The sequence below is a fragment of the Dendrobium catenatum genome, unplaced genomic scaffold, assembly GCF_001605985.2.
Source record: "Dendrobium catenatum unplaced genomic scaffold, ASM160598v2 fragScaff_scaffold_671, whole genome shotgun sequence".
NCBI lineage: Eukaryota > Viridiplantae > Streptophyta > Magnoliopsida > Asparagales > Orchidaceae > Dendrobium > Dendrobium catenatum.
The window spans coordinates 786,301-798,341 of record NW_021319133.1 but is presented as its reverse complement, the minus strand read 5'-3'; the positions used below and the strand labels follow the sequence as shown (position 1 = coordinate 798,341).

The 12,041-nt window shown below is 32.0% G+C and overlaps 1 protein-coding gene across 1 annotated transcript in view; it reads right to left on the bottom strand.

Moving 5' to 3' along the window:
- LOC110105642 (chaperone protein dnaJ A7A, chloroplastic) overlaps positions 1-12,041 on the bottom strand; it is a 47,420-nt gene that overhangs the window by 24,839 nt on the left and 10,540 nt on the right. The window contains exons 3-4 of the mRNA XM_020835223.2: positions 4,145-4,283; positions 3,336-3,393 (exon numbers count right to left, since the gene is read on the bottom strand). Of these exons, the coding sequence (XP_020690882.1) occupies positions 3,336-3,393; positions 4,145-4,283 (197 nt within the window). The remainder of the gene's footprint in view (positions 1-3,335; positions 3,394-4,144; positions 4,284-12,041) is intronic.

Here is a 12,041-nt window from a genome sequence, read left to right as displayed (position 1 = left end):
TTGTCTCTTGTACTAATCTCTCACCGAAATTTAAGCTTTCATCGACAATCTCACTCAAGCATAGATTCCTAAATCCAACCATTATTCCATCAACATTCCTAAATGAAAAGTAGCCCTTCTTGAAGAAATGAAAAGTAGATGTTCTTGAAGAAATGCAAACTCTAAAAAAAAATTATGAGATTTCAGATCTACTCCCAGGGAAGAAACCCATTGGATGCAAAGCAATGGTTATTTATTATCAAATATAAATCTGATGGGAAAATATATAATGTTCAAACCCTGCTTTATTGCAGAATTATACATTCAATTATAGGATATAGAGTATCAAAAAAATTTTGCACATGTTGCTAAACTCGACACCATTTTGGGTTCTCTTATCTCTGGTAATAAACCTTGACTGACCAATACCTTGATGTTAACAGGAACTTGAAGATGAGATATAAATAAGAAATACTCTTGGATTCAACTGAAAATTCTTGCCTAATAAATAATAAATCCCCATACAACTGAAATAATCTCCTTAATCAAGTTTGATAGGTTTTCTAAGTTGCTTAAAATTATGCGTAAACTCAATGTCAAACTAACCACGCCTTATTTATGAACAAATTTACTTGACAAAAATTAGGTGTCCTAATTACATATATGAATTGATAGTTTACTCACAATAACTTTTAGTGAGAAGATAACAACCACCAAATAACTTTTGTCACAAATATTTGGGGAATTTTTAAGTATTTATTAGGAATAGAGTTTGCAAGATCTCCCAAAGGTATCACTGTCAGCATGAATATGTTCTGGACATTTTAGAAAACAAAATTAGGATGTTTGGATGCAAACATATCGATACTACTATGAATCCCAAACTTAAACTAAGATGAAAACGGATAGTGCTCATTTTGACAAAGGTCGTATAAAAAACTAAAAGGAAAACGCTTATAGCTCACTTGTATTTGGCCTAATATTTGTTTTTTCGGTAAGCTTGGTAAGCCAATTCATGAATAAACAAATTAAAGAACACATGGATACTATTATATGAATCCTGAGATATCCAAAAATAACCCCTAGGAATGGACTATACTCAAAAGAAATGCACACAAAAATATTGAAGTGTTCACTGATATTGATTGGGTTGGGACGGTGATTAATCACATATCGATCTCAGGATATTATACATTCACATGGGGTAACATTAACATGAAGAAATAAAATTAAGAAAAAAAAAAACACATTGTGGTCAACACTACTGAAGATGAATTTAGAGACATGGCCCATGAAATTTATGAAGAAATTTGGCTAAAATGACTCATTAATGAGTTGCCTATACAATAAGAATATTTTAGATTACTATGTGACAACTAAGCTGCAATCAATATTGCCAAGGATCAAGTTGATCGTGGCTCTGTCAAGAAGCAACTTTGACAACCTAATCACTACGCTAAAAATTTTAAATATTTATTATCCAGCTTCAAGGTAGTGTTGGAAATATGATCCTATATGATGATTTGGAGATTACCCCTAATTTGGTTGCCTATTTTTCAAGATGAAATTATAGAGTTATGCACTTGCCTTTTCCAGTTTGGTGCAACTGTTATTTTAGCAAAATATTGGATTATGTTACAATATTTACCTCTTGGATTATAATGCATATTTAGTACTGATTTCCAGCACATGGGGTGTCCAGCTATTATTATTAGTGCCCGAAATTGATTTTCTCTTTACCTTATTTCCATTGAAGTTTATTCCATTAACAACCTCATGTTTAACCCAAATAAGGGTCTCACATTTTTAACAACATGTATTAGTAAATTTCCTGTTTAGGTGTATTTGATATAATTCCTTGTTGTGTTTCTCCATCACTGCATATATGTATGTACTAGTTTCTTGATGAATAAAGCAATGAAAAACAATTCTCTCTTCTCTCTTCTCTCTCTGTGTCAGATTTCTTCATGCACTAAAGTCCTTTCTTCTTTATTGTTTTTTAAATAACAATACCTCTTTTATAATGGGGGTTCCACAACACACTATCCCCTAAGTTGGTTTTGACAATACAACAACAACAACATCAAAGTATCAAACCTTTCTACCACTATGAGGGGTCGGCTACATGAATCTTTTTTCACCATTGTGACCTATTAAGAGTCAAATTCTCATTTAAATCTAATAAAGAAAGGTCTTTTCTAATATTTGCCAACCAAATCTTTTTAGGTCTACCTCTATCTTTCTTAACATAACTAAATTCTAATACATCTACTTTTCTAATCTGGTCATCAAAACACCGCCTTTTTATGTAACCAAAACAGACGACTCTGTCTAATCTTATCTTCCACTGGAGCTACTCCAACCTTTTAACGTATATGCTCATTTTGTATCCTATCTCTAAGAGTAAAGCCACTCATCCACCTGAGCATCCTCATCTCTGTAACACTTAATTTAATACTATGCTTCTCTTTTAATGGCCAATATTCTACACCATAAGTTGGTTCTGACAATACCCAACAAAATTTGAAGGGCATTTAAAAGAAACAAAATATATGAAAAACAATGAGAAAATTTGGACCTCTATATCTATCGAAGTAAACAAGCAAAGCATGAGAGAGCTTAATATGTGTTCAAGAATTGGCTCATTCGATTTTTTTTTTTTTAACTTTTGGTCATTTTCAAAAATATTTGTAAGCATAATGTTCATGTTCAATTCATTCAAACTCTAATGAGCTCATTTGACATACGCCCAGCTCGAATTACATGTATACATCCATTATATCCAATGTACTGTTTGTTAACAACCAACTCTTTTACCAACCATATCCAATGTACTAATTCACAATTATCTTTTCGTAACACCTGAACAATTTATGAATTATTAGCGATCCTTTACAAGCCCCCCGTTCTTCTTCCAGTATTCAAAATGGCACAAACTTGAGTTTCTTTAGTGGAAGTTGTTGAATTTGTTGGATGAAATAGCCAATGAAATAAGAGAGCGATTCTCTTAGACCTTAGTGAATTAATTTATGGTTTATCCATGGGAATTTATATAAATAGCTTAGCCTTCAAGAGCATAGAGTAGAGCATTAAGGTAATTTGTGCATCTCCAGTCAAGGACGAGTTTACCATCTCGACATCAAAGGTTTAGAGTTGCGTTTAGACCATTTCTACATTCAAAAACATCAGAATATATTTTGGGGTCATTTGTTTAAATAAAGTTGTGATTCATATAAATAGATGCTAGAAGAAACAAGAATTTATAGAAAATTTGTAGAAAAAAATAAGGGAGATAAGTAATACAAGACAAACTTCTCATGCTACAAAATTAGCAGAACAATGAAAATAGAACTTACCGCTTTTTATTTCAGATTTTGAAGCATTTTTGGATACTCCAAGTACTGAGTAGTAATCCTGCATGAATAAAAGTCATTAACATCTTGAAAAAATGCGAAATATCATTTTTTCAATTTTATGTAATCCACCTGCTCAATCTCTCCTATGAAAGTGGCATTTCGACTTAATTCAAGTCAATTTGAACAACTTCTAATCAATATTGACTTTGGCTTAGTGCGCCTTCTTTTTCATACTACTAAACCACACAAATGTAGCTTCTATTGTTATCTACATAATTTTCCAAATCATCTCAAACCATTATCTACTGTCTAACACAGATTGACACTAACTACACATTTTCTCTAATATAATTATTTAGCATATTATCTTCTAATCGCCAAATTATTTACCTTTTTGTCATTTTAAAAGTTACATCCATTTTCTTATTTGGATTAACCCACAATAAACATCATTGAAATTCTCTTATTAATTTCCTTTAAAATCATTCATGTAAAACTTAAAATAACATATCCGTCCTCCTTAATAGCTTGATTAAAAATCATATATTTTTCGCTCCTAAGAAAATCCATTGCCAAAACTTGTTCTCCTCTTTCTTAAATCAAAGCTGTCCTGCATATCACTTTCTATGAATCTTCGAAATTACTTCCTAGACCAATAATTACCTATCAATATCAAGCAAAACTCTGGAGTTTACTTACATACCTACTGCCCCACAAATTATTAATTATCACAAGTTTATGCAAGCGTGTAAATTTGAATGAACATACGATGAGTGATAGAGGAATATCAAATATGCAATGACACTCACTGAATCAGCTCTAACAGTAAGCCTGGCACCTCTTCGCCGGCCAGTATTTTGCAACAGTCCACTATTAAATAGAGAAGAAGGTACTTGGGCAATGAAACCTGAAGAAGCTGAAGCCAAATAGTTTTGCTTGGCCAAACCGCTGCACATGTAGCATAAAAAATAAGGATAAAAAAAGGAAATATGATTTTTAAACAAATTAAACATGGTAAATCCTTTACAAGCCTATTAAATAGGAGGATAAATCACATTTGTAAATCAATCCATTTGAACTTCATATTGACCAGCATAAAGTTCCAAAGCAATTTTGAAACCGTTGGCTTGATTCAGCCAGTTCTTTTTATTTTTTGAGAACTTAAATGAAAGGCATTACAAAAATTGGCTAGCATCTAAAAAGAATGGAACACGCTACAGATTTCAGATAAATCACAAATTGTTAACGGCCCTAGCCACAATGGCTTTAAAAAATGCATTTACGAGCAACTGCTACTATGTTATTATTTAATTCTACGAGCATAAAAGCATTACAACAAAAAATAATACCCAAAATAAATACTCATACTTCAATGCTTTGGCCATGAATCCATAAAAGATGCCTTAAAAAAAATAAAAATAAAAAACTTATCACAAGATGAACTGTAATGCACACAAAAAAGCAAAAGAATTTGTAACATTGAATTATGCATACATTAACAGCTTCCTTCAAAAGTAACTTACCCTTGCTGAAGAAAACTAGAACACTTGCCTCCCTTGCGACGGGTTTATCATTTTGTTACAACCACTAACATATGAGAGCTATGATACACGAACAAGATACGACGCAGACACGAGACACGTCAATTATTAAAATATAGGATACATATAGGAGTTAAACAGTGCATTATAATTTTATATCTTAAAAAATAGTGTATAAAAAATTAAATAAATAAATATTAAGATAATTGACAAATAATAAATCATTTAAGTAGGTGTGCTTAGAATGATTAATATGTCGAGAGTCGGGTGTCCATGTCATTGGTCAACCATCGAGAGAGAAGATGACAATGATGTCGAGAGTCGGCCATCGATGTTATAAAATGGGTATCAGGCACTAATATCAAGAGGTTGTCAGTCATCGATGATGAGAGGGCATCTACCGTCGATGTTGAGAGGCCGTTGAGTAAAGATGAGATGTCAAGATAGCACAAAAGCGTGAATGTGGGTGTAGAAACAGCTAGCGTCAATGTTAAAAAAATCATCAAACTTTGATGTTGAGATAATTTTAAAATATTGATGTTATAGCGACATCAGATGTCAATGTTGAGATCTCATCATAAGTTTTTATAAAACCCTCGCTACGACCTGCTAAAGAGAAATGAAAATGGAAATGTTGGATGAATAGGGTATTTGAGTGCGGGCAATCAATTTGGTGTTGTGGAGGAAAAAAAGAATTTTACATTTAATTTTTTAAATAAATAAAAATTTGAAATACGAAAAATTATATTAAAGAAATTCATAAATATTTAAAATGCAGGTGTCCAATTTATTTTTAATATTTTTTTATCGGACACATCTTCAATGTGTTTGACACGTATCGGAGGCATGTCGGACATTGCATGCCTCTTTGAGGAAAGTGTCAGTGCATCATAGTATGAGAGTTTAAAAAAAACCAAATTTTAATACATCATATTATGGTTTAAAAAATAGTGTGAGGTGCACGCCTCGAACAAAGGCGCACAATGAGCATCTCGAGGCTTAAGCCTCACTATTGTCAATGAGACATGCCTTTTTTAAATGGGGCATATGCCTCAAGGCATTTTGAGGCAATGCATCATTATGGTTAAATTTTATAATTTTTTATTATATATTATTATTAATCATGTATATATATATACAAAGAGAAGGAACCAATAAGCTATAGGACGGATGAACAAGGTTGTATAGTTGTGTTGTGTTTAATAAAAATTTGAAAAATAAACACTTCAAATTATAGAGGTGAATAATTGGTGATGATGAAATAAATCCTTTGGTTGATAATGATATATCTAATGATGAATGGATAATAGCAAAAAATAGTGAAAGATTTAAAATTGAAAATGGAGGAATGTATTTGAAGATGAGGAGAATGAAGATTCAAATGCTAATATTAAAATGAATATTGAATTGATAATAACTTATACTTCACAATTAATTTAAAGTGGTAAAGTGGAGTTCAAGCTTAAAAGAAATCAAATAGAGATCAAAATATAATGGATTATTTGTTGTGTTATTGATTTGTTGCTTTATTTTATATTACATTGAATCCAATGTTAATTAATATGGGGCGTTAAAAAAATGTTATAATGGAAAAAGGTTTAGAAGATGACAATGTTACAAAATTCAATGATGATATAATTATTACATACGAGGTTATTATGAAGAATATGAAAGTAAGAATAAAGCCGCCGTGGATCCTGATCTTTATAGTGTATTTAAGTTTTAAATGGGTATTTACTTTGAATCTTATTTCAAATTGAAGAACTCTACCAAGTAATGGTGATGCACATGGTGAATGCAAGGTAAACAAGGCAATTAACCATAATCCTAAAACAAGACTTAGCAAGCTAAATATATTTCAGGATTCAAGCAAGTAAAAATGATACACAAATGACAACTCCAGAAAATTCTGCCTCAAGGACAACATACTTGAGGCCTGTTTTCAAAAAATAAATAAATAAAATAAAAATAAAAATAAAAAACTTGAGGCCTGTTTTCAATGAGCAGTGTGTAATATCCTTCTGAAGACGAGCATTGGCAGAAAACTGATAATATGGACATTACAATGGATGTTATTCTCCTTGGGCCAAAAGCAAGACGTCATAGTTATGCATGCTTCTACCACCATGAGTGTGATATCTCAACAAATGATGCCAAGTTTATTAGGTTTTTTTATGTTTATTTTATTTTTTATAATTTAGTTAAGCAGCTATCCGTTGATAAGACTAGACATTTGCAAGAGGATGTACCTTGGTGTATGCTTTTTACTGATGATATTCTTCTTGTTAATGAGACTAGTGAGGGGGTTGAAGATAAACTTGAATTATGGAGGTCAACCTTAGAGTCTAAAGGTTTTCACTTGAGTAGATCTAAAACAGAATATATGGAGTGTAATTTTAGTAGTAATAGACCTAGTGAGGGGATTGTGACTTTGGACGATCAAGTCATTAATAAGAGTACACGTTTTAGATATCTTGGATCTATTGTTCAGAGTGATGGTGAAATAGATGGGGATATTATCAGAAGAATTCAAGTTGGATGGTTGAAGTGGAGGAATGCATCGGGCTTAGCTTGTGTTGTTGTTATAGTTAAGCAACTGTCCGTTGCAATTGCGTGCATTTACCATTATTATAAATTTGTGAATTTTCAAAGGGCATCTTGAGGAAATTTTCTTGGAACAAAGATGGGAATGTAAATGCAAGGTTTGCTTGGGTTCTACGAAAGAAAAAAAATGAAAAGAAAGAAAGAAAAGCAGTTAAAGTGTAGGCGTTGTTGGCAGCACACAAGATGATAATGTGCTTTCAATAAGACCTTGGATAATCAAAATCAACACGACTAGCCTAAATGTTGTGATTTAACAAGCCTTTGTACATTTTTATGCCAAAATAATGACAAGTTTCATAACATTAGCCTATTCTTATTCATGTTCAACGACTTGAGTTATCCAATTGCTTCCTAATATATTACCAAGTTTAAGGGTTCCTTGGTAGAATCTCCACTGGAATAATTAAGACCTAATTTTGATTAATTAGTATGCCAGCTTTAGGCCCTAACTTCCAATTCAGCAGGGTTTTGAGGAATTAGTTGACTTCATGCGTCCAATTTAAGTTGTATCGGGATTCCCCTAGGAGTATTTGTTAGAGGTTAAATTTATGGATGCAACATTGTGCAAATATTTGTTAGCATCAAAATAATAAACTTCTCTACCACATGCTTGATGTCATTAATGTCCTCATTACGTTGCCAAGCTAACAGCAAGTTCATTCAAATTCAGCAAGTTTTTTTAGGTCGTTACATTTAAAAGCTCCCTTTTAAGTTTCAGAAAACATAAGATGGCCTTGATTTTTCAGAAAATTTGCACCAATCTTGTGAATCAACAAATTAATGAATAAAACTTCTGGGTTCAGCTTTGTTGCTTGAATGGCTATTAACAATCCAATTGTAAACTATCATATAAATTTATGTTAATAGGGAAAAAGGAAAGCTCCAGAGGCTCTCAAATCACACAAAGGATTAAAAGTTCCTTTCTCAAAGGTTGAGGTAGTTTGATAAATCGAGTAAACGGGCTTATTCTCCTTTGTGTTGGTCGCCAAGCACTTGGTTCAAAATGTTTATGTAGACTACAAGTTCAATGATTTTTTAATGTTATTTTTTACTTGTAAGTTTATTGATCTTCAGTTGTTAAAAGGTTACATTAACCAACTTTTGTTGATGAATGTAGTGATTTCCAATGATCCATGAATCCATAAATTGGTTGTTCCTGATGTCCAACGAGCTTGGAGAGTCCACGGACTTCCTAATTTCTGTCTAATCATGTCTGCCGGTCTGCATCTATCCGGAAGCTTCCAAGTTTGCTTCATCTACCTCATCGATTGATGGGATTTCTCCCTTCGCTTTGTGTATAATTAAATATAATAAATATCTGAATTCAAATATTCATATCATGTATAATTATTCTTCATTTCTAGTTGTTTCTATTTAGGAAAATATTTTATTACTGCCTATAGAAAAATCGTGAATCATTTCCTTTATTTTTAACTAACTTGTACTCTAGTATCCGTGCAATTGTACCAATAAAGATTTCATATATTTTTACATGCTCTCGGAGCAATTTTCAGATCAATTTTTACATTTTTTTTGTTTTTAAATAACATCTAAAAAAATAGCAAAATACGTGTGCTTGCCTATTTTTATTTTTAAAACCAAATTATATTATGTAAGAAAATACTAAAAACAAATTGGACTTTTTAATTCAAAAATTTTTTTTTTCTACAACAAAATTCCCAACTCTCATTATACTACGTACATCTTTGTCATCTAAATTGCTGTTTATTCTACTACTTCGAGCAGAGCCTTCACTGTCGACACTTAGGCTGCTACTATCGCACTCCTATAGTCTCTTTGATGCCCTGTTTGGCTTGCCTCAATGTTGTCAACTCAAAGCAAGAAATGCAAGAACTGACTCCTCATTAGTGTATGGGCTATGAAAATTCACGATTGGCTGTTTTGAGAGAGTTTGGGTTGTAGGTCAAATTTTTAAAAGATAGATTAGATTGTAGATAAGATACAACTTAGAATTTCACCCTCATTTTGCAAGAACTTTATGATCTAACTCTAAATCCCCCATAAGCGTAAGCTCCTATGTTTAATTATCTTCCGATGATAACTTTCGATTAAGGCTACTCGTTAGACTCTTCACGCTCATCTTGTAGTAGCAACAATGTGATTTCTAGTTGAGAAATTACATCTCTAAACTTAAAAATACATTATGGAGGAAAATTATAACATATTGTTATGCAACTGGCCCAGGAGGGGCCGGCTGGACCGGTTTCTTTTACTCCAGGCGGCCCAACTTAGGGCGGAATCAGAGCAGGGAAAAGAGAGGGGGGGAGCGCAGCCTTTGTGGGACCAAGCATTTAATGTAATTAGCTTTAGGAGGGAAAATTTAAATTAAAGGGCTGTTTAGGGATTTTAAATTAGTTCTTTTGTTTTAATTAGGAGTTAAGGTGTGAGTTAGGGTTTCATCTTGAGATTGGCTGAAATTTTGAGATCACCTCTTGTTTTTGGGCTCTAGGCTTTGCTAGAGAGTTTTGGGAGAGTTGGTCTTCCTCTCGAATTGAAGAACAATTGTATCTTTGATATTTTACTCCATCTTCTAGTGGAATACAAGTCTTGCATTGAGTTTTTCTCTCAGTTTTCCCTGGATTGTGCTGTTTTCCTGCTGTAAACAGCAGATTTCTGCTGTTTTCCTGCTGTGGACAGCGGTATTCTCGTTGTTTGATCACCGATTTGGGTTAGGGTTGCTTGCGAACTCAAGTATTACCTTAGGGTTACTTGTGAACGCAAGCATTTCCTATCAAATTGGTATCAGTAGCTCCTCAAAATCCCATAATTTGCCCCAAAACTATAAGTCCAAACTTCAGCAACAGTATGTTTCTGATTTTAGGTACACAACAAAATTAGATATCCCAATTTTTCTCTATGGGATATGACATTCAACAAACACGGAAGCACATGGCCGTACACAAGCACATGCCCATTATATTAGTGACTCTCACTCCCAATTCAAGGGCAAAACCTACAAGTTATAAATCAGCAAAAAACAAAGGATATTATATCTCTTGCTACAGTGCATCAAATCAATCAATATGAGAAACAGTACCAACAACTCTTAGCAATAGTAACAATCGATGGTCTTCCAAAAAGCAAATAATCAACCGTGAGAAGTTAACAGCAACCAAAAACAAATAATTGAACTAAGAAACCAGTGGAAAGACCGAATCAAAACAATGTAGGGAAGAACCACAAACTTTAAAGAACACAACACACTTTTAATGGGGAATAACACTATAGAAATGTGTAAAAGAAATCAAAAATCAAAATTATGAAAACAACTAAAAAGACAAAAGAATAATGGAGTTGCCTTCAATGCTTGTATTATAGTATTCTGATGAATATTAAACTTTAGATTTTTATCAAATTTGTCCAGCTTTTAAATAATTCAACTCTGGTATATAAGCATTCGATATTCATAAAAAAAAAAATTTAAGTATAACTCTTATGTGTAAAATAATTCAGAAATCTTCAAAAGTTGGTCATATCAATGCACAAGATACCTCTGATACCCACCATCAGTAGCAGACATAAATCACATAATCTCATTATTTAAAATAGCATCTTGAACCAGATTTGTAATAACTATCAAGTAGCTTGCTAGATGTGCATTCATGAAGGGAAAGAAAGAAGAATACAAGGTATTGATAATAAGTTCCTAAAGATAAATCAGATATATTGAAAATTGGACGAATACCAAAACTTTCTGGAATTTTCACCTTAAAAGTATTTGCCCAAATGAAATGTATGATTTTATGTGACCCAAAATTTCCAGCAATTAATTTCTTAGCATTCTTATCAGAAACATTTCTCCATTCAGATGAACCATTATCTGATCACCTAATTTTGAATTCTACATATCTCACACATCAGCAATAGTTTTATAGTTGGCAGAAGCAGCTGTCAATTTTTTATGAACATTTTAATGCAACTCATACATGTGTAATGTAAATAATTGGGCAAACTAATCAAACCAAGATTGAAAAGGAAGTTTGACAAGATCTATTGATTTTCTAGATTTAAACATTATTATAATTTCAAAAATATTAATACTTATACATTTATTGACAAATAAATTATATGCAAACTTAGTCATAAGCGATATAAAATCTTAACCATATGTTTACTCTTTAATCATATATAAATAAATCAACTAGACTCTTATTAACTAGCTCAACATCAATTTAAAGGAAATAATAAGCAATTGAAAATTCAATTGTGTTTCTCTCTTTTCTCCACTAAGTTTTATAAAAATAACTCATGAATTTTACATTCTTGTTAGATGCAATGATTTTAGATAATCCATGCAGTTTAAACATTTCGTTAACATATAATTTTGTTACATGATGCATAAAGAACTGTATAACATGAAATACAATAAGCCGTTTTCAAAAAAGTAAACAAACACTACAAAGATGGAATTATGTTTTCTTAAGGTACACGGTAATCCTATAACAAATTCATAACAATATTCTCACAAGAACGATAAGAAACAGGTAAGGTATTATGACGCCAAACATTATTTCTTTTTTTATCTATTTGATAAGTTACA